This window comes from Athene cunicularia (assembly GCF_003259725.1).
Source record: "Athene cunicularia isolate RWA chromosome 1 unlocalized genomic scaffold, athCun1 chr1_part1, whole genome shotgun sequence".
Classification (NCBI taxonomy): domain Eukaryota; kingdom Metazoa; phylum Chordata; class Aves; order Strigiformes; family Strigidae; genus Athene; species Athene cunicularia.
In genome coordinates this window covers 82,522,346-82,549,810 of record NW_020799091.1, presented here as the reverse complement: position 1 = coordinate 82,549,810, position 27,465 = coordinate 82,522,346, and the positions used below count along the sequence as shown (strand labels likewise).

The 27,465-nt window shown below is 38.0% G+C and overlaps 1 protein-coding gene across 1 annotated transcript in view; it reads left to right on the top strand.

Moving 5' to 3' along the window:
* Positions 1-27,465, top strand: part of MAP3K15 (mitogen-activated protein kinase kinase kinase 15) — a 79,286-nt gene that overhangs the window by 48,335 nt on the left and 3,486 nt on the right. Inside the window, exons 10-24 of the mRNA XM_026849488.1 lie at positions 171-321; positions 743-850; positions 2,084-2,133; positions 5,040-5,135; positions 6,744-6,831; positions 10,641-10,774; positions 11,420-11,547; positions 13,287-13,417; positions 13,704-13,809; positions 17,033-17,190; positions 20,898-21,081; positions 23,626-23,803; positions 24,502-24,676; positions 26,375-26,560; positions 27,297-27,402. Coding sequence (XP_026705289.1) covers positions 171-321; positions 743-850; positions 2,084-2,133; positions 5,040-5,135; positions 6,744-6,831; positions 10,641-10,774; positions 11,420-11,547; positions 13,287-13,417; positions 13,704-13,809; positions 17,033-17,190; positions 20,898-21,081; positions 23,626-23,803; positions 24,502-24,676; positions 26,375-26,560; positions 27,297-27,402 — 1,979 coding nt within the window. The remainder of the gene's footprint in view (positions 1-170; positions 322-742; positions 851-2,083; positions 2,134-5,039; positions 5,136-6,743; positions 6,832-10,640; positions 10,775-11,419; positions 11,548-13,286; positions 13,418-13,703; positions 13,810-17,032; positions 17,191-20,897; positions 21,082-23,625; positions 23,804-24,501; positions 24,677-26,374; positions 26,561-27,296; positions 27,403-27,465) is intronic.

Sequence of the window (27,465 nt, the reverse complement as noted above, 5' to 3'; positions counted from 1 at the left end):
ATTCTTTCCAGAAATCTGTAAAAAACAACACAATAATTTCTGTTACGGTAGCTTTTAAAGTAAAATAATTTTGCAGTTAGTTTTTTGGATGTATACATCAGTTAAGTGGTTTTAGAATCTGGTCAAATTTTGTTTTCTCTCTGTTAACTCACTAATTCAATACATTCTAGGTACTTGAAATCATTAGTTCAGAATCTGATGTTAATTCAGCGTTTCAAGAAACTCACGATAGAACATTCTTCTAGACAAGAAAGATTGACTTTCTGGCTAGATATAATTTTTGAGGCAACGAAAGAAACAACTAATGGACTGAGATTTCCAGTAAGATGTTATGTCCAAACAAGTTTTGTATGTCTTATGTTTCTGGATAGGATATAACAAGAATTGGAAGACTCTAAACACAATATTTACATACTTATCTGCCTGTTATTTCATTGCATGAACCAAACCCCTATATTCTGCTAATCTTCATTAAAAAAAACATCATTAAAAAAAAAATAAAATTAAAATAACCATTAAAAAAACCCACCATCCTAAAAGCATTCTAAGAAATTCTTGTGATAATACTGTTTTGTTGTATATAGGAACACAGCTTCTTCTTGCCCTGTCTTGTCCTTCTCTCTCCCCCTGGAAATTTTTTAGGCCTTACTTTGAGATTACCCATTTTCTACATCAGAGCATCTGAAGATACTGTTGTGTATTAGCTGCTGTTTTATTAAGGAAAAATGTTCTCTCTCTTCAGGTTTTGGTGATAGAACCAACTAAAGTATACCAGCCTGCGTATGTTTCAATCAACAGTGAAGCTGAAGAGAGATCTCTCTCTCTGTGGCATGTCTCTCCCACTGAAATGGTAAAATTACTAGCAGATGTTTCATGAATGCTGATTCATTGTGCTTAAAGTCACTCTTTTACATGTAGATTTTGGAGCAATTTACAATCATTTGAAGTTTGCTACATTTCTGTGATGCACAAGCCTCAATATCTATTTTGTGCAGATATGAAAGTTGACTTCTTACAGAGAAAATAGAAGGAGGGACCATGATTAGAACTCAAGTGGTTTTGACCTCTAGTTCAGATTTCACTTGGCTGTGTCTCTTAGAAGCACTTGAGTTATTTGGTCTGCTCATAGTATTTCTCATTATAATTGTGTGATTTTTATTAAGATGCAGCTCAAAGATAGATAAAAAGTAAAGATAAAAAGTAAAGATAAAGCCCAGTATTGTGTTTGATGTTTTAAGAGTTTTTAAAATTTTAAAATTATAAGATTAGAAACTAGAAAAAATGGCAGCCTGTGACAGATAAGTGTCAAGAGATTAATTATTTGGTGTAATGGATTATTGGATAAGGCACAGGAGATTAGGAATGGAGTAGACACGGTTATAGACAGTGTAATCACTTAAAAATGAGAAATAATTTCAGTTTTACATTGAAAGACTTGAATTCTGGAATGTATTTCACCATCTCTTCATATCAGAACAACATAGGTGTAGTCTAAAAATGTAGGGAAGCAAAGTGTGGAAAAGAAGTATGTAAGAGCAAGAGAAGACCACATAATTACCTGGATCTGTGAACTTCTTTTCCCGTACACTGTTCTACTTCACTACTTCGAGTGAATGTGTCTGACACAACTTTGCTTTATGGAACAAATTCTTGGTGCATATCTGGCAGTCCTGAATAAGATCCAGCTATTACCTAGAGATTTATGGAGGGCTACAGTCTTAGTCACAGGCTGTCCTTCCTCTGCTTTGCCCTGTGCTCCCTGGGCCAGAGATGTTGGCTCAATACCTCTTAGGTGGATGTGTGATGTTTCTCAATATTTATTCTTCAAATTTAATTATTCATGAGTAAACGTGGCCTTTACTTCTACTATGTGCCACTTGTATTCATTTTCCCTCAAGTGAGTAAAACAGTAATGTATGGCCTTTCTTTACCTATACATTAATCTGACTTGAAATTGGGGGGTGGGGGGGGGTGTTAAAGAAAGGAAAAGAGACATGTTGTTTTGCTTACTATGCTGTGACACTGTTTTCAATAGTAAGTCAAGATTAAACTCTGGTTGATTATACCTCTTTGTTCTTTACAGAAACAGATACATGAATGGAATTTTACAGCTTCTTCCATCAGGGGAATAAGGTTTGTATGTCAGAAAAGAGTTAAATGTTATTTTGTTTATGTTTTATATTTCCCTGAAGTGGGAAGTTAGATTCTGCCTTAAACTTCTGCTTTACATTGTTTATTATAAAAGCTTTTTCTGTCCAACCTGCCTTGAAATGTCAACACAAAAGAGTTTGCCCCTCCGTGTATGGACAGAACTGGGTGTGTGGGTGTGGGTATTTTCTCTCATAGACTTCCCTGTTTTCAATTTTGTACCTGCTTTTTATGTATTTTTTCTAAATATTTCAGTGAAGTTATTGCCATCTCTGCATTTTAAAACCTGGAGGACAAAAGGAAAGAAGAGCCTAGAGCTCTTCTTGCTTCTTTCCATAAGTGAAAGAACAGTTTGTCTGTTTTCCTTTAAGAAAAGATAACCATGGTACCACTTTCCTGTTTGGATTTCAGAAATGTTTCTGATATGGCTCTATCTCTAAAAACCTACTAGCTAAAACTTGGATTATTAGAGAAATGTTAAATGAGGTATGGACATAGTCTGTGCTAAGGAAAGAATTCTGGAGCTGGAGGAGACTGCTAGTGGAGTTTCTCAAGGACAAGCCTTTAAACAGTTAAAGTAGTTCCATTTTGTGATGCCTAGATTAATGAAAACATTAGTCACAAGTAAATGGGTCTACATATTAGTAGAAAAGAAGATCAGAATATTATATAGAAAGAATAAGATCGTTCTGAGAATTGAACAGCTAGAAAAGAATCACATTTGATATTAACAACTGGAAAATACATTACTATATTGAAAAGCTAGTTTATGTATCTTGGGCTACTTTCCTGCCGGAAAGGTGAGAGACAGAACAAGAGGAGAGGAAACAAAATGAAACCTGTCTGTACAGCCTGGCAGTGAATCAGTGGCACTCTTGCTCTCTGCATTATGCAGGCTGTAGCTAAGAACCAGAAGAGCCCTAAGCACAGGGAACATGAGGTGGGCTTTTGCCCATAGTGCATAAACTTACGTGCTTGACAAACTTTCTGATCCAAGTACAAGCATAAATTTAGATACCTAATGAGTTCTGTAATTCTCAAAGCAGAGTTTCTGGGCCACGATTTTGACCATAAGCACATAAGTTTTAGGTCTCAAGATCTGTCTTCTCTGAACGTGTATAATTTGCTTAACCAAATAAGCTCAGTGAAAAATATTTCTCTGAATAAAGTGAGTGATGAAAGCCTACAGTTGTGGATTTGAACATAGATTGTACCATAACTTCAGTATTTCCTTCTACAAGCAGCAGGCTTTGATTTAAATTAATTCAATGTGATACTTTGTTTTACCACTCTGGTGCAATGTGAGTGGATGTGAAGTTGTCGTTACTGCAGTCTGTGGAGCTGATTGAGCATAACTTAGCATAACGTTTCTGAAACATATTAATTACCTTCAGTCAACACATTGCACAGAAATTAATCTTTGAGAAAGATAACTTTTAATTAAATAGAAGCAAACAATTAATTTGCTTTGATTCTTAATCACTCCTGGGGATTACAAAACTCAAAGAGGCGATCTTTTTAAACTTAGTGGAATTAGATGTTTGCTTTGTATGTGACAACTCACAATTACTATACTTTTGAAACTGCATGAGTTTTAGTAAAAAAAAAATGTAGTGGTCTCAGTTAACTTATACTCTGTCAAACCCCTTAAACTGTACTTACACTAACCAGTTCATCTTACATACCACATGTGTTACACTGTTTATAATACAGTATTGTTATTTAGATGCTGTCTTCTCTATCCTATATTTGTCCTTGGAAGAATCGTCTTGCTTTGTCTCTTTGTTCTTGTGTCAGGTTAATCCACCTTGCTACACTAGAAATTGCTATACCTGAACCAAGCTACAGATTGGTATAGTGTATTGCCACATATTTCTAAAAAACTATTCTGACAAAATTCTAATTTTTTTGAACATTTGTCAAAAAATGAGATGTTACGGCAAGTTGAATTTACAACATTCTGCGACTTTACTATAGTCTGCTGTAATGTGTTTTAACTAACTGGCTCAACAGAGGCTAATTAAAATCTTAGAGTATGACTAAACAAGTCAGGCAAGAATCTAATCAATTTTATTAATTTAATGCACAAAAATAATGACAATACCCTAACAAGCATTACAACTTTGTGTTTATGTAGAATAATACTGAAGTTCAAGTGTTTGGAATGATACGAGCTGAATTCCTAGATTTATTTTCGTATTGATATTATGTTTTATTGCCTCTTCGCTTTTTGCTTCAGTTCATTTAGATGGGATATGTGTGATACTGGCAAGAGAGAATATGCAATAAATAATCACTTTGTAAAAATTATTGCTGCAGTTTGGAGTAAGTATTGGTCATCCCAAAACTTGTTTATCAGGTTTTTTTAATTTTTATTTTATTTTTATTTTTATTAAGGCCATAAAATTATATACTGTGAAGGATCTGATACATTGTAGGTATTTCCTAGTTCAGTTTTACTGTAAGAGTAATGGAATTATAAAAAACAGAAATCCTTGTCAAGCTTAAAAGGAAGGCTTTCCTGATAGTTAGATTAGCGTCAAAGAAATTCACTTTCCATTGAGGTGTCATCAAAAATCAAGAAATCTGATGGAACTGTGTAAAAATGGAAGGGGATGTCAACAACAAACAAACCTCAAAGCACTTCAAACAAATATTTTGCAAAAGTAAGCAGTAGCATAATTATTTTTCAAACTGGATTATAGAATATATAAATAAAGCTTCCAGTCATAAGGAAAATAAATATAATCGCATACTACACCTCTGAGGTAATTAGCTGTGAAAGAGATGTTTGCTAAGTGTTTGTAATTTTTTTTAAAATAACTCCTTCTCATTCTATTTCTTCTAATAGTTACATCCAAAATAATATTTTCTTTATGTGAATTTTACAGTATTTCCAAGTTTGATGAACGATGTTGTTTTCTTTATGTCCATGACAACTCGGATGACTTTCAAATCTACTTTTCTACAGAAAACCAGTGCAGTAGGTGAGTTCAATTTGTGTGTGGGTATTGCATGTGAGATCCATGTCCCAAATAGAATTGATTTAGTAAAGACTGAAAAATGACGTTTTTGTTTGAGAAAACAATGATTTATTTCTTTGCTTCTTTTTTCTTGATGAAGAAGCAATGAGCTAAACTCAGTGATATTTAAGGTGATGAGAGCAGTGTCCCATTACACCTGTTGGCTGGTTCTGATCAGTTTACCTACAAGTCGTTAGGTCTGAGAAAAGGCTTAAGTAACATTCTAATTTATAATTGTTATCTTCTTTTTCTGTCTTGGCTGTGCCATGTAAGGTACTATATTGGTTTAGATTCCTTTATGTACTTGTTCAGTTAGATATAAGAACAACTAAATGTAATAGAAATTTCTAGCTTATATTGTGTCACAGGTATTTTACTGTCTGTGCCTGTATTCAGATACTTCCTGATGTTGTCTCTAAACAGTAAGCACACTAACTGAATTTCAGGCCTAAATCTTTACAGACCAAATTCTTCCTGGGTCAGATATTTGGCATATAAACCTTCTGAATGAAGTAGAAGTGACTTGTTAACGCATTTAATATCTGGGGTTGGATGGTATATTGACTTTTCTTGCAATAATTATTATTTATGTATTACATGGAATAAGCTCAGGTTATTAGCTTTGCAGAGTGCAATGGGTAAAGGATAGGAAACACCAAAATTAATGCTACCTGCTCAGCCTTAACTAAACATTGTAATTTGTGTTATGAAGCATGGTCACATTTTTTATGCTTATTCAGTGCACAACAGGAGTCTGTTCTAGAGATGTGTCTCTATTAGTCAGTGAAAGAGATGTGAATATTTTATACTAATTTTTAATAATTGTTAACCATTTGTTACGGAATTTGGAAAAAGGTGAGTGGCTCAGGCAGGGGACTACAGAAAAAGATGATCTTGTACTTAAGGATCTCCATCTCGTCCTCTCGATGAAATTAGCCAAAACTCTGTTCTTCAAAACATGTTACTACTTTTATATTCTTGGCTTTCTGGATGCCTGGCTAGAAACCACAAAATCTGCTTTTCAGAAATACTGAGTAATCACACTTGCAACCAAAGTCCCATAGCAACATCTGAATTGAACTGAATGTAATAAAATTCTCATCACTACACAAAAGGAGAACCACCCAGTACACCCAGTATCATGTCTCAAATTTAGCACTACTGAATTGAACCACTGATATCCAATACTTAATTTTTTAATATCTCAACTTTTTTCTCTAATTTTATTTGTAAAGTCAAGTCCATGTAAGCACTTTCGATCAAAGTATACAGCAAAAATATTTGAGTTTGATCTACCAAGATTTAACTATGCATTTACAATGAGAAGCAAGTATTGGGTTCTGCTATAGCAAATAAAATATTTTATAAATAATTAGACTTTTCACTGTATGTTTGATGTTCTTCCTTATTTAAAATAGGATTAATATGGAGAAAGCAAGTAATGAAAGAAGCCTATGAACATGATAGTCACTTTGTTGCCTTGAAAGCAAAGCCCACTTTGTGAAGAATCTGTTTAATCTCCTTCTAAAAAGATATTATTCTTTGATCCTGTGCTATTTATTGCTTTTTTAGATTCTGTGGGTTGGTGAAAGAAATCTTGTCTGATGCAGTTGGCAGTACTTTGGAACTAGAAGGAGAAATAGATGGAGACACATTGGAGGTATGTCAAGGATAAAAGATCCAAGAACTCTGAAACTTGTTCTTGGTCTTCCCTGCACTTTCATATCAGTGTACTAGAAAGAGAGTAAATGGCATTTAAACTCCTTAATTGTATATGAGATTTCAACTCTCACAAAACTCTATGCAAGAGTTGCATTCATTTGAAAAAAAAACATTTTTACTGAAGTGAGCCTATTACTAGTCTAAACTGCATAAATCCCTAATGAAGGCTGTTACTGATCTTGTATTAATGTTGTGAACAATCTGTAGATGAGAATCATCTGATATCAGATGGCCTAAGTGCATAAAAAAGATAAGATATTAAATAAATTCTAAGAAAAAGCCTTTTAGCAAAGGTAATTCAGTTTTTCTAGATGGTATCTGATACTGTTACTACTCCAGGTAATTTCATTTAACAGACTTTTTCTGTCACAGAGATTTGCAGATATTTAGGATCAGATTAATCCATTGTGCTTTTGCCTTATCACTGAGACATCCGTGTTAGGAACCTAGTATCTGTAGGCTTTCTTTATAATCAGTACAGAGGTAAAAAAACAAAACAAAACAAAACAAAACAAAACAAAACAAAAACCTTGGAAAGGCTTATTCACATTTTATGTAGAGTCAGGCTAGGGTAGGTGAATCCATGTCTTCATAAGACACATTTGCTCATGTCCAGATTTGTAGCACTAAGTACACATCCTGTGCTTCTGTTTGTTTTGAAATCTGAAGAGCTATCATAAAAAATAGGTTGTAACTTTTATTTGTGGTCAAGCAAATTCAATCAACCTGATTAATGAGTGTAAAAGTCCTACTGTAGTTTGTTTGAGCTGGGTATCTTTCTGACCATGTCTAATTCCAGCAATTCTCTTAAGCTTGCAATTCAGGGCAGCTTTTTATGATAGTGAACTTTTTGTAGTACCCAAGGCTTCAAAAGAGGATTTAGACAGTAGAAAACTCTGTACTGTACTGTCGAATGTAATTGCATTATGGTGGGGAAGATGAGTTTTTGCACTGAAGTTTGTGCATCATGGCCACAGAATTCTCCCCTCAAGCGAAAAGGACAAGATATGCACACCTATTAAACCCAGCTTAATACATACACCTATGATCTCAGCCTAGGATCAGGGCTTTGCCTTGGCAAAGACAGGGTATTATCTATAGCTGCAGATTTTACATTGCATATTTATGTACTTAGCTAACAGCAGGACAATCTCCAAACAACACAGTCTATGCAACTGTATAATCGTCTCTCAGAGGAAGTGAGCTCACTGTCTTGAGCCTTTTAAAAACTGCACTGGAAGAATCACTTGAGCATGCACAGCAGGAAACAATCCTGCATGAATCAATGGCATATGGAGAATTGAGATTAATTTTAAATCTTTAAGCTGTATAATTCTACGTATCTTGACGTTTTCACAGTTATCACCTTGTACTCACTGTCTTAGATCAGGACATTAAAACAGAAATCAAGATACAGAAGGGGAGGACTAATTTGTTTAGCTTATAAATGAGCTGAGATACTTACTGTCTTTCTGCAGACTGAGCTCTTACGTTTAAGAAGAGACAACATGGAAAACACAGCTTTGTATGGCCTTGATGGGCTTGACTAGCACAGAGAAAGCAAAAGTTCTCACCATTGATAAAACAACTGTTTATATTTGGGAAGAGTAAGAAATAACCTTGGGCACAGTTTGGGGGAAGAAAATATGATTTCAGTCAGAATTCTTATGAGAATGTTGTCCCAAAGGGTTGTGCATTTTGGATTGCAGTATTATTTGAAAGCAACTACAGTTTAGTTCTGCAGCTGACTAGGATCTGGAAGGAGGGTGAATTTGGCAGTCCTTTCTACCTTAGGGTATTTGCTTTTGGATATTGATGTTGAAGAAGTTCCTATGACTTTAAGAGTACCTGCTGTACCCCAAATAGGATATCCTAGAGGTCAGACTGCTCTACCACGTTCATACAGAAGGTCAGCTATGAACACTTGTTCACTTATGACTAATAGTTGAATTGCACATCCAGCGGATCACACATTCAGACTTTTGGCAACCAGCAGAAACCAACTAAATTTTTGTAGCTGTTGGTAAGAGTGGAGGCAAATGTAAAGTGATATCAAGTGTATATGAGTATATTAAACCATCTACTAACTAGAACTGAACTATAAATCTCAGTGATTTTCATGTATCATAGGACCCAGACGAGGGAACATAGGTTTCTCCACAGTAATTATAGAGTTGGCTTAGGACCAGTCTGATGCAGATAGGGTTGCTGTCAATCTTAAATTCTGCAATGTGACTGCTGTCGGTTTTCTGCACAGTTTTATGTCATATGATAGCTGGATATGTTCCCACCAAAGAACCTGACAAGTTTTACATATGGCGTTTTGGGTTAGTTATGCCTATCATATAACAAGATTATGTTATGAACTGTCAAGTGCTGAAACATGGAAAATGAAACTGTACTAAGACTGTGCTAAATCAAGTTTAGTTCCACTGAGCAGAGTATGCTGTTAGGATAAACGACAGACGTTTTTTCTTTAGCACCTTTTATACAGCAGCATGAAACTTGCCATCTTTGCTGAGGTGAAGAGGAGGGAAATGTCAGTGACACATGGACATTGAAATACCAGAGCTGTAATATGAACTGGGAAGACACTTCAAAGAAATAGATCTCAAGGCTGCATTCTGTATGAGAGTCTTATTGGATGAAGCAGAAAACGTGGTCATTGGCAGAAATGTCAGTAGTTATGGCCACTGTAAAAAAGGTTTGGGTTTTGTTTTTTTCCATAGAGAATTCATATGAAACCACAGAGAATACCCTGCAGCTTTCCTATACGGGGCATCCTCTTGGATTTGGGAAGATAGTAGGGGACATCTATGTACTCTTGATAATATCTGAGGCTATGAAACTGTCCAATTCCTTTCTTAACTCTCTGCAAGAGTGCTTTTTGCAATGCCCTTGATCAGTTCCCTGATTTGAATCAGGGGTGTGCTGCTTAACCCAACTTCTGTAAGAAATTTGATTTTATTTAGTGTTTGGGATGTACTTTCATTAAGCATCATTATTCAATAGGCTTCACTGATTTTTTACAGTAGGAGAGCTCTGTGGTAAGATCACCATATGGGACAAGACCACGAGTGGTGTAAATTAGTGCAGCTTTACTGAAGTCAGCGAACCAGCAGTGATTTATTCAGCTGACAATGTGACCCAGCATGTTTCAGCAGCTGTGGAAACCACCACTTCATATATTTAATCATCCTTAGAGTAGATGAGCATTCTTTTTTGCCTTTTAAAAAAGCTCTTAATGAGGGAAATATGTCAGAAATTATTTTTGCTGTGGCTAAGCTCGAATGAGAGTTTAAGGTTTTAAAACAGTGTCCACGCACTGTAATGAGATCATCACTTTTCTCTATTTATTAAACCACTGGTTTCAAAATTATAGGTTATGTTCCATACATTTACATATTCTGAAGGCTCTGTCAGCAATTCTTAGAGAATTTTAGAGATCACAGCTGAATGTGATAGCACTGTTTCAATACATTTGGTTTAATGCTGTGTTCCCTGTTCGGGTGAATGCATTTCAAAGTTGGTTAGGGAAGACTGGTTTGTGAAGCAAATAACATGAAAATTTTACAGGTTGTGTAATGCACCAGGCTGGTGGGTAACCTCCCGTCCTACAGCTGTATTGCAGTAACTACTCTGTGCTGTGCTCACGCAGTATTGTACAGAACTGCTGTTAAAGCTCTCTGTAATGTCAAATAGTGATAACAATTTCTGTGCTGCTCTGTTTATCTTTTCTGCTTGCAGTATGAATATGATTATGATGAGAATGGTGACAGGGTAGTTCTAGGGAAAGGTACTTATGGAATAGTTTACGCTGGAAGAGACCTTAGCAATCAGGTCCGAATAGCCATCAAAGAAATACCTGAGAAAGACAGCAGGTAAGACCTAGATTATTGTTCTATATACGTTGCTAATGACACTGCAGTTGTTTGCAGAAAACTTTACTCTTAGCATGTATTTCTATGTGGTTAGTTTATAAAATCCCAGTATACTGAAATTCAATTATTATTTCCTCCTAGTATTCAACAGTATCTTTTTGAGAATAAGGACTTTTTAGAAAAATTATTATATATACCATAAATAATACAGTTTGATAATATATATATATATATCTATATATATATCTATATATATATATATATCATAAATTCTAGAATAAGACATATTTTGGGTTTTAAGTTGCAGTTTTATCTCATTTTTTTATTCTTTTTGGGGAGGGGGAAAAGCATTAAAAGGAGTTTCAGAGACAAAGACATTACTATGTAAATGATACAGAAGAATGGCATGTATGAATATTCTGAGGGCACGTTTCTCCTTCAGGGTTCCTCTGAGGTCTACCTCTGTACTTTTTCTGAATAGGCAGCCAGTCACACTGCATTTTGAAGGTCATGGACAAGATGTTTGCTGAGAATTGCATCAGTATCCCTAAAATCCATTCTGTTTGCAAACTAGCATTTAAGTGTAGCCTAGAAACTTTTCCTACATGATGAGGTAATCCTTGATTTTATTATTTTTTTTAATAGGTATTCTCAACCTCTTCATGAAGAGATAGCACTACATAAATATTTAAAGCATCGAAACATTGTCCAGTATCTTGGATCTATTTCAGAAGACGGATACATTAAGATTTTTATGGAGCAGGTGCCAGGAGGTCTGTATCATTCTCAGTTTAGTCTCTCAAAGGAATCAAAAGTAGTTGGGACTCTAAGCTTAGTGAAAGCCAATAGATGTGCACTTAATATGTTTGTGCATGGTATATGGCTTTTTCTCTTGAGACATTAACTACAGGTGGCATTCTTCTCATATAAAGAATAGATTTGAAGTGTACAGGTCCCAGTACCCTCCCCTTTCTGTAATAATTATAAGCCTAGGGAAAAGTAATTGAAAGTATTTGGTCAAATACTCCTGTTTTATAAAATAGAGGAGTTAGAGCTGGGTAGTCCATTTAGCCTGAGCATCTGAATGATGACTGGAGCTTTTAGGGTAAGTTTCTGTTGAGCAGTACCACTGATTGAGCAATGAAATATTATTTTCTAACTGCCATATACAAAGCAGTGCTATTTCCTAGGTAGATCACAGATAAAAGTTATATGCATCCCTTGCTCATAATTTCCAATTTTTCTCCTCTAGCCTTCTCTACATTTTAAGATGTGAAGTCCCTCTATATCCTCTTTAGGTTATATTTTCATCTCCCTTTTGCTATTTGCTCTTCAGTGTCAAGAATGTGTCAGAATGAGTGTTAAATTCTTGTATAAATATAATTTGCAAAATAAAAACATAAATAAGAAAACCAGGTTAAAAAATTCAGGTTTTCTAGGGAAAGTCCAGACACAAACATTCAAAGTGTAATTAAATACATCTGGGGCATTCAACATAGGGAAGTTGTTTAATTTTTTTATTCCTGTGACCTTCTCACCTGAAAGTTGAGACACTCTCTCTTGGCATATGCGATGCATGCAGATGTAATGAGTTTATACCAACACTTCCACAGTTTTCCTGCACTTGTTAAAAGCATTAGCTTTTTTTCCTGTTCCTATATGCACAGTAGATTGTGCTGTGATTAGTGGCTAAAGTCAAGAAATTATTGAACCAATTCAGATATTTTAAACTCTGCGGATGGTTTTAAAAGGAACCAGCTGTTCAGATAATGCAAGATTCTTTGAGGTAATTTCACTTTAGAAAGCTGTTGGTGTGGACTGAAAATCCCTTCATCTGAATTTGTCTGGCATTAGGTGGACCCACTGCACTTAGTTTATTATGAGCAGAGAAAGCAAAACTGTCTTTATTTTGCTTTGTGATTAAATTATTTGTGTTATTCAAAAAAAGATTAGATTTATTTTACAAGTAGGGGAAGTGTGGATGACCTATCTCCTACTCTGAACATCCATTACTTGGTATCTTTCAGGAGCTTTCTTTCCTCTGCCTGAGTATTTCCAGAAGTTAATCCCATATTTGCAAGGAAAAGACTCTCCTCTTTTATTCCCCTCTCCCCACCTCGATTATATCAGCTTCTCTTTACACATGCGTGTGGTTCATGAATTATAGTGTATAACATCATACAATGTTACCTTTAGGCTTTATTTCATTAAGGGCTAAATGGTTTCTAGTCCTAGTCTTCAAAGTTGTTAGATTGAAGTGAGAGGTATGCATCCAGCTCTGTCATAACATTTATTCCTGTCATGGAGGTGGAAGTTGAGCTGGCAAGGAAGAAATAACCCATCAAGAGCACCATTAATTATTTGCTTTGAGGCATCTAGAAAGAATTTGGCTTAGTTGTAGATACTGCATTTCTCTTGCATTAGGATACCGAGTAAAGGCTTAATCCAGACTCAAAAGTTTCATGTTAATTTGGGGTTTCTGCTATCTTGATACACTTTTTAACTCTTGTAGGCAGCCTCTCAGCTCTCCTAAGATCTAAGTGGGGCCCAATGAAAGAACCTACAATTAAATTTTACACCAAGCAGATTCTAGAAGGCCTTATGTATCTTCATGAGAACCAGATTGTACACAGAGATATAAAGGTACATTTTCCTTTAGTGTGTCTTTTGTGATTTGCTTTTTATTTTATTTATTCCAGTTAGTTTTACTCTAACCTGAAGTAGAATTTTTAATAGGATTTCATGGAAGCTTAAAACAAAAGGAAAGAATAAAACAAGCCCTTCTCCCTGGTGCTCCTGGAAAATTCCTTTGTAGAAAGGTATATTACAAAGATAACTGCAAACTTGAAGGAGTATTGAGATAGGGATTTGGAATCTGTACTCATCTTTCTTCCCTCTCTGCTACCTCTCTCTCTCATCCAAACCACAGGGGGATAATGTTTTGGTCAACACCTACAGTGGCGTCGTAAAGATATCTGATTTTGGTACTTCCAAACGGCTGGCAGGAATCAATCCATGCACCGAAACATTTACAGGTGAGACTATTATAGCAGTTTATAAGGGTTTTGATGATAGATTTTGAGTTAGTGCCAAGAGGCTCTTTGGATTTGTGATGAAAACATGATTTTGTCTATTTTCAGGGAAGAGTGAATGTGAGTGTGATTGCCCTAAACACAGGCTTGCTGTCTTTATTTTTTTAAAATGTAATTTTCTTCCATTTTACTTTTTAAGTGTGATGGGGTAATACTTTTTCTTCTAAGTGTTTTTCATTAAGTAACAATTGATTTCTTGCAATTACATCTGGAAACACTTGAATACAGCAACTTTTTCATTTAATAATCTTGATACTAGTAACTCATGCATGCACACTTTCATGAAGTATGTCTGGAAATGCAGAAAACCAGACACAAACTTATAAATACTTTAGGTTTTGAAACATTGATTATAAAACCCAGCCAACTGGCTAATTTGTCTTACCAGCAGTAAAAAGAAGAGTTTACATGAAAATACTAGGCTGATATGTTACAGAAAAGCTTTCCTATACAACAAAGTAGTAAAAACTTGCAATATTTAGGGAAAACAGAATTTGCTGAGTAACAGCTGAAGCTCCACATTGCAAAATGAATATATGGTCACATAATCACTCAGTTCTTTTATCAGTAGAGATATAGATGACATGATGTTGTCACTTGTTATGTAGCCCTATGCATAGGCTGATATCACAAATCACAAGCCTCATACTGGCCTGCAGTTTAAGTAAATGTTACACAGGCACAACCATCAGCCAGGTGTGTATAAGACAGAAGACAACCTCCTCCATTTCAGTGATAATCAAGGCTTCTCACTACCTGTCTGGTGCTGAGTCTGCAGTTCCTTCGGCTTTCTTTCAAAGGAAGCCATGAAAATAGAATTACTAAGATTCTGAAATAACTTACCTTTCCAAGCTTTTTTTGCTCATTATTAGAAAGCTTGTGAATTGGAAACTGAGCCTATATTACATCATGATCTGAACACGGCACATGATATCTGCATCAATATTTGATGAGATCAACATCTCATTAGGTGCAGGCATTTGAAACAAATCTACTTCCTGCAAAGCTGTTAAGATTTTGTTTAGGATCAAATCGAGTTCGAGTTCAGTTAGGAGTCCTTTAAAGGAAATGATAAAAAAAATTTGTTTGGAATCCTAAGTGCAGCTTTTCAAGGTTTTGTTAAGAATAAAGATCTACAAGAAGCAATCTCTTCAGTTTATAGATGAGACAACAGATAAATGCATAAATGACAGTATGTCTGAACAGAGCTGGTTAAGTGCTGACTTCTGAAGCATTCCTTTAAAGAGTCTCACCATTTTTTCCAGACAAATTACTCGACAAATAATTTTCTCATGAATCATTTATTTCTACAACTGGATGAATAATTCTCAAATATGTACAGGTCTCTTCTTGTATCTGGAAAATAATATTTTCAGGTTTTGCCTGCAGTGTTTGTCCTTCCCATTTTTGTTAGTACGGTTCACTGCAGTCACACTCCATGGGATAGAGATGCATTGCCACATGCTGTGATGTATAGCTATACTGTGCTGCTCATTTCTGCAGGATGTTCTGAAAACTTTATATAAAGGATGTCTGTAAGGTAAAAGTTGAAGTCATGAAGGAAGACCCTTTTGTGGCTATTTAAAGTCATAGTTCAAAATTTAGTTTTGGCTCAGGAATCCACTATTATGGCTGATTGCTGTTATGGTTGGAGCAGGTACTATAGGAAGATCATTCTGTCTTTGCCTGTGTTTTAAGTACTCCTTAGTGGGTTTTTAGCAACTGGTTGTTTAATTAGAGATAATATATATAGAAATGGTATCTGAAGAAAAGTCACCACACTGTAATAAAAGGAAGTATAACTTTCCCTGTGCCGCCCTTCTTTGTTCTCTTGAATGTTTGTGTCTCAGAGATGTAATTTAGCATGAGAATAAATATTTTACTAACGTTCTCATTTTGGATTTAAAAATCAGTAAGCAGGTAGCTATAGCCCAGAGGGTCTTAAAAGGTCTCTTGCAAATTGTTTTGTTCCTTAACTGAATACATAAACTCTGTGGGTTTTAGGCATTGTGTAATACAATCACATGATTTGAAGAATCAGACTTCTAGTGGTTTAAACATTATATCCCTCCATTCAAGACACAGCCTGAGGGCAAAGCTGTGGCTTGAACTTTTGTTCTACAGCAGTCACATTTAATGAACATAGTAATATCCAATCCCTTTTATCTTCACCAGATGTCCTTTACTTAATAGTTCACAGCTTTACCACAGTGTAATTTTATTGCATTCTTAAGAGCTTGTAGGAATTCATGTAGAGAAAGTACTTCAGTGTTTGAAACACTGAGAACATCTACAGGTTTCTGTTGTTGGTGTGGATTGTCTTCCTGCAAAGTCTTCTTGTTAGCTGTGTTAGTGAATGATTGAGTATCAGTGATTCCAAATTGTCCATCTTTTATTTCATTTTTACTGTTCTTTTTGTTTATTAGTATAGCTAGTATTACAGTCAGTCTGCCTACAGGCAAACTTTAGAAACATTCAGATTCATCTGTTAAGAGCCAACTATATAGCTTTAGAAATTTCAATAGGTGTTTATTTGTCTTTGGTTTTTTGGTTTGGGGTTTTTTCCCAAGCACATTCAAAAGATTTCCTGGAATTGCGATTTATGATGTGTTCCCTTATTTTTTTTAGGTGCCGTGTAATTGACTTACCTTGACTAGAACATTAATGTTTTCATGTAAAACTTGAGATTCTTTAAAAAAATTATCTTTATTATATTTGCAAAAATACCTTCCTTTCAAACTAATGTTTTAGAATTCCCTGTTACTAGTGTTCTCATTATAGGGGTAAGCATATGAAAATATGACTATATGACTATAAACATATGACTATCTGTCACGTTTCAGGTTTTCATCACCTCTTACATGCATAAGCTTTACAATTTAGTGTCTGCAAAAATGTTTAATATAATTTTACATTCTGAGGAAGCATTTGGATTATGTGGCAAATATACTTTAAGCAGTTTGAAACCTTGTATTAGAAAAGGGGGGAAAGATAGTTTATAGAAAAACCATAAGTTTTTGTCTAGTTTTCAGTGCTGATATGGGAAGTCAAATATTTCAGCTATACAGGTTGCATTTGACAATTTTTGGCTTGCTTAGTGACATGTTGATTCTCTTTAATAAGAATGAAGACTATAACACTTGACTGTTCTTTTTGCCTTGACTAGGAACCTTGCAGTACATGGCTCCAGAAATTATTGATAAAGGACCACGAGGATATGGTGCACCAGCTGATATCTGGTCACTAGGTTGTACTATTATTGAAATGGCAACAGGTAAACCTCCATTTCATGAACTAGGAGAGCCTCAAGCAGCAATGTTTAAAGTAAGTACAGCTTTTTTGTTATAGAGTTTATGAATTTACAAACGCTAACTTATTTTTTTAATTTAATTGGTAGTAACCTTTTGTTACATAGGTTGTTTTGCACAAAGCCACAGTCTGACCTGTGTTCTTAATTCTTGCTGAATGATCCTTCTCTGCTCTAAGCTGTATTGCTCGAAGGGATGATCATTTATTTTTGTGCTGAAAATAGGTCATGACTCAGAGCAGCAAGCTGAAAAATGAGCAAAGACTTATGAAACCTAATATTATGTACCCTCTTTTATCATCTCCTGCTCTCGGTTTATGATTTCCTTCTTGGCAACCAGTCTTTCCAGTAATGACAACAAAGTTATTTCTGCTCCTTTAAGTCTTTTTTATAAGCCTTTCTCCCAGAGTATCTGTTTGCCTTCTCTTTCAAAGTCCCAGCCTCCACAACATGGTAGGAAGCTATGGTGAAAGGGGGTGGGGCAGCTAACTTTCCAGGATGCCTGGTATGTACTGAATGAGTAAAATACTCTGTATTTTACATGCTAAGTCATTTGGATCAAAGCTACCTCCTTGGTAAACTGTTGCCTCCAGTACTTTGTTTCCCCTAGTATATCTGTTTTCAAATGCACAAATTAACACTTGAGAATGCTTCAGATCGTTTTGATAATAAATGTATTTGAAAAAAGTTACTTGTTCTAACTCTAAAACTATCAGTAGTGTCAAAGCTACGATGTGACGATGTGTCAAATATGCAGACTGAAAATTTTTGTTTCTTCCACTGGTTTTCAGTAGACCTTCAGTAAAGTACCTAAGTTTTCACTTATGCTTCAGAGTTGTCATTCTTATAATGGGGAAAATATCACATCCATAACCCAGCAAACTGTTTTAAATTGTTGATATTCTTAACTCTTTTGTGTTGTTGAAAGTCACTGTGTGAACTTTAACATAATTATTAATGGAACCATGGTAGCAAAATCAAATCTTTATCAACAAGTATAGTAAGCTGGGCTGCAGTTCAGCATTGGCACGTAATGTCATGCGTCATACTGGGCTTATGAGTTGTCCTATGCACCACAGTTAAAAAGCAAAGAAATGGATGGTTATGGGTTTTGATGTAGTTATTTCAGCGGTGTGTCACCTTGGTGCTGTCAGCTCGTGACACTACCTCAAAAGAAGCTGCCTGGGTGAACATGGTTGGTTCACTAAAGCTTTCCTGAGGGAGCCATGGAAAGAGACTTTTTTCCGCATCGCTGTAAATGTCAGATACGTTTCTGTTGGCATATGCCTTTTTATCTTATGTATCTGGCACGTAGTTGATCTGTTCAGTGATGTCTTTTTTTTTTTCAGCACAGCTTATTGACCTGTCAGGAAGTGCTGGTTCAGTTCTGGGTGCTTGATGAGCTCTATGCAGGCTCAGGAGGTGAGCTCTGGCAGGATTGTGCATGTCTCTGCATCCTGCCCATAAGTACCTCCAGACACAGAGCTGTATTCTGAAGTCTCAGAACTGGCATTTGTAAAAATACATTTCTTACCCTTCTTTCTTCAAGGATGTGGCAGAGTTTTTAGCATTGTTATTGCAGACTGTGTTAATGTGCTACAGACAGGCATTTGGTTTTGTTTTCTGTTTCTTGGCTCTGCTGGGACCTGCTTGGAACTGCCTCTTTCTGGGCACCATAAATTGCCAACTGTGGTTGCTTTTTGCTGTGTAATAAAAGTAAGAAAGCTGGAAGCTAGATTTGAAGCCAGGAATTAGATAGGCTGACTGGGCAGGCATGTAAAAAGAGCAGAAGCCTAGAAAACTTGGGATATCAAAATTCTGAGGTCCTCATCTCCACACATGCAGACTGTAGTGCATAGGGCAGGTGAGGAGCGGAAAGGTCTAAGTCTGGTTGTGCAGTCACTATAGAAATTGCAAATGGCCAAAGAGTTGGACAGAGTAGAGAAACAGGGCTAGAGTGAACTGAGAACTGGCAATAACTCCTGGCTGATTGTACATTGTGTGGTATTTCATCTATGAGCATAGTATGGGTGCATCTGGTTCTGTGTGAAAGGAGTGCAAACAAATGACATTCAGTGGAGATAAACTAACGTGGCCACAGAGTTTCCAGATGTCTGGGACAAAACTTACTCCCCTTGAGCCACAGAGATAAGATCAGAGACATGCATTCAGATTTCCTGATCCTGGTTTGGACTGTCCTGTGTTTTGTTTACTGCATGAGGGTACAACCTGGCACCAGAGTGCTATCAGCTTGTGGCACTGCCCCAGCTGAAGCCGGCTGGGTGAGCCTGTCCCCAGCATGCACAGGGTGGAGTGGGCTAACCATGGAGACACACATGTCAAGAGCAGTTGTCAGAGCACAGCAAGAAGATGACTGTCTCTTTCTCTGCTCCAAAGCAAAAAGCTTGCCAGGCTGACGTTTCGAAGGGGTGAAATTATATACCCCATGTATAAAGCACTGTCCAAAATGCTCATGGGGTTTTACAAATCAGATAAAGATGCTCCATCAGACAAGGTAAATGTATAGATGTATCCCGCCAACAGGACATAAATTTATTTCTTTATTAATTCAATTTCTTTATTAAATACATCAGTTTAATTATAGCGGTTAGCAAGTGGCGTGTATTAAAAACATTACATGCAGGAAATACTGAGTTTTAAATGTACTTAGAGTCATGGTTTGTAAGGCCTTAATGCATTATTAGCGTTTTATATTCTGCACTGTCATTTGAACAGAAGCACAACTGCTCAGCATTTTTTGCTTCAGCCTGCATTGAAGCCGAACCACTAGTGTGAGTGCCTAATGGTGCCACACTGTGTTAATGCAGCTGTATAATGAGATTATTTAAAAGCAACTGGCACTTGTTTAACTGCTAGGCTTCTATCTCCCTTGAGGCCGCTATCTTTCTGCTTGTTCTCCAGAGCCTCTTTTATGTAAAGATGCTGAGACTACAAGCCACAGTCTTGCCAGATACATGCCATACTGTGCACATGTATTACACAACTATCGCTTCAAAACATTTGTGCCAGATTAACATTAGAGAATAAGAAGGCAGTGAAGGAGCTGGAAAAATCACTAGGGAGCAGCCTGTAGAAGCACGTTTTTCATTACTTAAAGCAAGAGTGGGGGTCTTGTTAAACCTTTGGACATCATGTGATTTTCAGTTAAATAACACTGAGAGGCAAGGGAAGACATCTGGCCTGAGTGCTGGGGGTGGTGACAAGGTCTGGCAAGGTCACTGTGAGCATTCATACAAGGAAATTTGGCAGCAGCAGGAGCAGAACAGGTGCAGGCCCCAGGCAGTCGGTGCTAGAGGAGGAAGTTATTCCTGTTCCTGGCCACAAATGTGCTGGAGGAGTCAGCAACTGAGAGACATGGTACTGGGCAGGGGTGATGGGAAACGTATGCGATAGCTGGAGGGATTTGTGACTGGGAGGAGACGCAGCATTTGAGGCACTTGATGTGGATAATATCTAGATCCTGAGATTGCTTGAAGGTAGATGGTTGATACACAAATGTCAAGGTATGGATGTAATACCACATGGATATTCATACCGTATTTGCAATGAAGTGAAACAGGATTGAACTTTGTTGTCACTTCACTGCTTTGATCACGCCTTTTGCATGAGAATCAACAAGAGTGTGAGACCATACTATAAGAAAGCTTTGGCCCATGGTCTTCCTGCAGTTCTTTAGTAAAAATAATCTGTGTTTTGTTTTCAGGTTGGGATGTTTAAGATTCATCCTGAGATTCCAGAATCACTGTCTGCTGAAACAAGGGCCTTTATTTTGCTCTGTTTTGAACCTGATCCTAGTAAACGTGTTACAGCATCTGATTTGCTCAGAGATTCCTTCCTGAAACAAGTAAACAAGGGCAAGAAAAGCAGAATTGCATTCAAGCCTTCAGGTAAGGAGTTATCAGCCAAATTAAAATCAACATCATCATTAAGTGTTACATAAAAGATTGGAATCATTAAGCACTCTTTTACAAAGGACATTTCTTGTGCCAGGAAAGCAGCAGGAACTCAACTGTTGAAAGGGCCTGTGATTTGTAGTTAGACATATTTAAATTTAACAATTCCCACAAAATATGGTGTCTTATTTTGCAGTTTGCTTGCTGAAACCTCCCAACCCAATTTTTCCTCTCCCCAGATATAAATGTTTCATTTACAGTGAATTAAATTTAGAAAAAATACATTTGGTGAAAATTTTCCAAAGCAATTCTACATTTTAGATTGTTATATACACTTCAGAGATCGGAGTTTTATAGGGTAGGTGTTTGGCACCTGAAAATGGGAGTTTATTAGGTGTTTGGATCTACATGGGTCAGCATTTTCATACTTGATACATAACGTGGAAATCTGGCATATGGGTGCTGAATTAGCTGTTTAGCAAGTTGTTTTGGTTTATCTGCCTAGTGTGTTCCTCCCCCCCACCCCCCATATCAGCCACTTTCTCATTGATAAGATAATAAACCTTAATATAGACCTGCCAAATAAATCATTAGTGTTTGAAGGAACTGTCCATTTAAAAACAGGCAAAGCCGCTGGTCTTGCTGCTTCTTTCCCCTGTCTGCAGACACATGCACACACGCCCAATGCAAATTGAAGTGCTTCCCTTTTTGAGTTTTTTCCCCCTCAGCAAGGAATGTTTGAAAGAATTGAGTTCTATGGGGGAAAACTAACAAATAGTTTGCAATATCTAGCTGAATTGGGTTCAGCAAAGAAATGGGCATCATTTTTTGTCCTGAGAGGCACTGAGAAGTGCAGCGCCTGCAGTTACACTGGGGTAATCGGAGAGCTCACGTTGCTCAGCCAGGGCAGTGGCAGTCAGGTGCTGTTGACAGGCTGTGGCCTTCTGCCCCACTGCAGCAGTGCTCTCCTGTGGCCTTTTCAGCCCTTGCCTGAGGACGTTTTCCTGGAAAAATTGTGTGGCATTAGAAAGAGTGGAGCTTGCCTTGTTAACTACCCTGGGAGCAAGAGGTGCAGCTGTCTCCTACACAACCCCCACACCTGCTTTCCTTCCTCTCTCCTCCCCCTCACTACTGAGGTTATGGAGCTCCTTCAGATGGCCTGAGGATCTGGTGCTGCAGGGTTAAGCACTGGGCTGCAGCAAGAAGCAAGCTCAGTGCTGGCCATGGGCATGACCAGATGGGGCAAATGCTATAAAAACTGTCTGTTGGGTGAGGGGAGGGAAAGGCAACACGGCCACAGCCACAAGTGCACTTGGCTGTGCCAGAGCTGGGGAGCGCTGTGCTGGCTGCTGCAGCCATTTCCAAGGGGAGTTTGGGGGTGTAAGTCAGGTCCTGGCCCAGCAGTTGCCCAAGTCTCAGCTGCAGCAGTTCATGCTGTCTCCTCCCTTTACCGTTTCCCTCACTACGAATTTCTTCAGGTCTGCCTCCACTTTTCCATCCTGTCTCTATCCCTTTTTTCTTTCCAATAATAAAGACAGCGCAGAACATATTTCAACCCTTACTCCTGGGACAGCAACTTTCAATTTTCTGTACTACTGAGACGCCTTGAACCAGTTCTCACAAGGTGATATATATTGTTTCATTTCTGTGACTGTTTAACCTCAGCCATTTGAACATCAGTCATGTACCATGGAGTACGTCAGAGCTCTCTGAACAACTTCTAACTTCTAGCTCTCTTCCTCCCCCACCTCCATTTAATTTGTAGCGACAAGCATCAAAAACTTTTTTGATATTTTAACTTCATGGATATATGTGCTTTGAGTTGACAGAACTTCCTTACCTTTCCTATCACACAGCTGCAAACTGGCAATCAGGATTATAGCAAGCTCTCAATATCTGTTATTTTTTTATTTCTTCTTACTTTCAAGATGAATTGGAAAGGGACAAGAGATGTTCTTCAGGCTAGTGCTAAGAGAGAGTCTCCTTACTGAGGGCAAGGGGACATGTGAGCAAGGCAGATGCCTTAGGAGTTGGAAACAGAGCAAATATCTGTCCACTGCCAGAGTCAGGCAGAGGTGAGGACAGGTAGCAGACTGCTCTCTGCTTAGAGGTGTGGCCAGTGCAGCAGCTGATGGTAACCTATTGCTTTGATTCAGGCTCTTTAAACAGCTGTTATCCAGTTGTACTACTTTGTGAGACCAGCACTAAGGGTGTGTGTGTGTGTGTATATATATATATATATGTATGTATATGTATGTGTGAGTGGGTGTGTGCAAGAGAGAGTAACAAAATGGTATTTCATATGAGTATGTAGTTGCTTTGCTGTTTTGGGGTTCAGCAGTTAGCCCATTCACACCTTCTGTAGCTTATGCATATAATGATTTTGAGTTGTATTGCTGCTTTCTATCAACAGTTACCTCTTCCTCAGCCATTTTGCAAAATGAGGTCTTGATATCACTGAAGATGATCATGGCTATTCCAAGCACATTGCTCTTTCCTGCCTAGTTCTGTTACGTGTTTTACAACGTCTGTTCCTAGATTACAATCGTAATACATCCCTCCCGCTGCCGATCCATGGAGAACAGGCTGGCAGTAGCAGCAGTGAGCATGGCTCCGTTTCACCAGACTCTGATGTACAGCATGACGTGTTTTTCGAAAGGCCAAAGAGATCCATTTCAGAGATTCAGACAAAACATCCCATTTCCCATTTACTAAGGTAAAGCATTTGCTTTTTGCTTAACACCCATGAGAGATTACATGGATTTAATTCACATTATATTTTATCCGAGAGCAACTTTTTCACATAATGTCTAGATAAGCAGGCAAGTGAGTTGCATAGGCAAGTTACCAGTTAATTAAAATATTTTTTATATTTAATTAATGAACAATGATTCCTTCTCCTTAAGGTTTCCATGTATTAATATACTTGTCCCTCCCCAGTGAATAGATGTCAGTCTTATTGACTGGGTGGGTACAGAGTTAGCAGAAGAGTTGGCCCTTCCATGTACTCACTCAAAAAAATGTGAGAAAGGGGCAGCAGAAACATGGTTCTGCTGCTTGGAGAGCACAAACCACTTCCAAATGTATGGGGCCAGAAATAAAAAAGAGTAGTTATCTCAGTCCAGGCTTTTCAGAGTTCCTCCGCAAAACTGAACCAGTGCTGGGTGAGACTAGTGCCAGCTTCTTAGCAGGATAAAATCAACCTTGTGCTTTTGGCTTCAGTGGGGTTTATACCTGCTGAGGATCTGAGCCATCTTCTATCTCAGAATTAGTGTTTACAGTCTGATCAATCCTCTGCTGTAGTTTAACTCTCTTAACTTCTGAAGTATGTATCCCCACTCACTTCTGACAGTACTGCCGTGTCACTAATGCTGAGGTCTCTCTTGTGTGTGTGTGGCCCCGTTGCTGATGCAGCGTGCCTGATGAGAGCTCGGCCTCAGAGGACAGGAGCACCTCTCCTTCTGTTGAGGATAAGGATTCTGGTCTGTTTCTGCTGAGGAAGGACAGTGAACGTCGAGCGATCCTATATAAAATCCTTAAGGAAGAACAGAATGAAGTTGCTTCCAATTTGCAGGACTGTATTGCACAGGTAATTTTGCTTCAGCTCTCCTTGTCAAAAAAGAAAAAGACAAGCTAGGTAGTATCATTCCTTTTCTGAAAACTAATAAACGAAGGTGCGTGGATTGTTCCTGCTGGATATCTTTAATCTCTGAGACCTGTAACTATGTGAGCTGTTTGCTATTGTCTGAATGGATAGCAAAAAACACCTTTTGCCTGCTGCTGGGCTCTCATTTTTTTTGGAGCATTTGATGTGGGGTTGGGGGCCTGATGTTGGTGGGTTGGGCGGTTTTGATGTTGTGTTTTGTTTTGGCGTTGTGTTTTGTTTTGACTTTTAAGGACATGGAAATGGAACACCAGGTAGTAATAGGTATCATTTGCTTTAAGGTTAGAGAACTGGTTAACAATTGTTAATTCAAAACATACTAGGTGCCAAGAACACAGTACCTGAATCTTAAGAAAGCTAAGGCAGATTTTCTGTAGAGGGAAGGGTTGAGTGGGTAGGTCTAGTGACTGTAAAGAGGAGCAAGAAAAATCGTATATTTGGTTAACCTATAGCCAAGCAATGCCACACGCCAGTAATAGTTGACTGCTTAGCCTTTTCTTCTTAATGTCTGCTTCTAACGTGCCACTGGCATTACCTGGTCTTACCAAAGCTATGGTTTTTCACCTAGGTTGCATGTACGTAAAGGGAAGCCTGTGGACTTGTGGTGTCCTTTGGTCTTGGTGCAAAGGCACTTGGTGCTGCTTCTGGGGCAGCTCTGGTCCAGCCCAGCCCAGGCAGCCGGCTCCATGCAGCACAGGGGTTTGCTTCCTCCCATGAGTCCCTTCTCCTGCAAACTGCCCAACGGTGCAGCTCGGCTCACCCCACACCACGGGGGCTCCTGTAGAGCTTTACAGGCCAAAGAGAAAGGCCCACAAACTCAGGCTGGGGAAGCAGCTGGGGTTAATTTCTGCTCTGAGCTTAAACTGCAAAATAGCTTATAGCCTTACAGAGGACTAAAATTCATATGTGAGATCTTAGTCAGAAATAACCAGAGCTCTAAATATTTTCCAGGATAAAGGATTATTTAGCAACAGCAAGTCCTACCTCAGTCTCCAGCTGTTTTGCAGCACTGCTGTAATCATCTCCATAATTTCTGTAATACTTCCTTTACCTTTTAATTATACAGGTTGTTCTTACAGGCACTTGGATTGCTTTAGCTGTGGGGGTTATGGACTGCAAATCATAGAATGAACGCTTAAGTCCTATCACTGTGCAATCTTAGACCTTGTTCTGACTTATGATAAATGTATATATAAGCATATTTTTTTTGCCTGTGGAGATCAAATGATGCATAATTAGATATAAATCCAGATTCCGCTTACTGAAAAGATAGCATCTGAAAAATTTCTCTAGCTCAAGTCACTCTGCTGTTTTACTGGAGGAGTGCTGCCCTCTGCAGTACATTGCAGAAATGCGCAGGTATTCTCTGGACCCTCTTCCCTTTGTGACAGCCACAGTAGCAGTAAACATTTTTTGGAAAACAGGAATTACTATTTAAAAAATTTAAGTTAGAAAAAGGTAGAAAATACATGTTTTTCAGAAACAAAAGGTCTGTGATTTCTGTGCATCAGTGTGAAATATACATGAGCAAAGCTATAAATTGTAACCCTAAAAACACGCTACTAATTAGCTGTTTAATGTCTCTGGGATTTACTTGCTATACATTCATTATCTTTTCTCCAGAGCTCTGAAGAACTTCAACTTTCAGTGGCCCACATCAAGCAAATTATTGGGATTTTAAGGGACTTCATACACTCTCCAGAGCAGAGAGTGATGGCTTCTACCATATCCAAGCTGAAAATGGATTTGGATTTTGACAGCACTTCCATCAATCAGATTCATCTGGTGCTGTTTGGGTTTCAGGATGCGGTGAGTCCCTTGCCTAGCGCAGGGTGAGAGTTCTTCCTGGACAGCTTCTCCACTCTTCCTCACTCCCCTTTCTTCTTACCCTGCTCATGCCCAACAGCCATTTTCTGCCCCAGTTCCTCAGAAGCTCATGTGCTTGCTGGGGGAGGTGGGAGGACGTGGGAAGCATGCAGTAGACAGTGATGGTGACTGATCTTATGGAAAGCTAAGGAAAGTCTTGAAGGCGTTTGAAGGTCAGGTTTTGCCTGGTGACCTGTGGATCGCCAGTGCTGAAAGTTCCCTGGCTCTAGGAAGAAGCCTGGGGTGTAGCCACGGGCATTAGATGAGCCCTTCAGAGGGGCAGTTGGGGCTGGATGCAGAGCCCTGGTGTATTGGAGCCTCAGTGAGCTTCAGGTGGGCACTCCTGGGTAGGCCTTGAAGCCAAGGCAGGTGGTGCTTGAGGGGCTGCCCCTGCATTGACCATAAGCTCTGGAGTTTGCTCTGGATCCTATGTTTATGTCTTGTTCTACTTCTCCTTGTACTGTAGAGGGGCTTGAATGTCAGTCTGGGTACGGTTTGAAAGCTCCAGCCTAAAACTGTCAAATCTGTTCTGTACACTTTCAAAGGTGGGAGTGTTCTAGTGACTCAGGCAGTTGTTACTTTATAAGATTTCATCTGACTGTTGAAAAACAAGCTTCTCTTTCCTAAGATGTAAGCAGATGTTGTTTGCAGCTACTTTTACTTGTTTGTTTATTTATAGGTGAACAAAGTATTAAGAAATCATTTAATAAGGCCCCACTGGATGTTCGCAATGGATAATATAATTCGCCGTGCAGTCCAAGCAGCAGTCACTATTCTTATTCCAGGTAAATCTAAGCAGTTTAAAATATATGTTTGGTTTTTTTAAAAGATTAAGAAAGGGGGGTGGG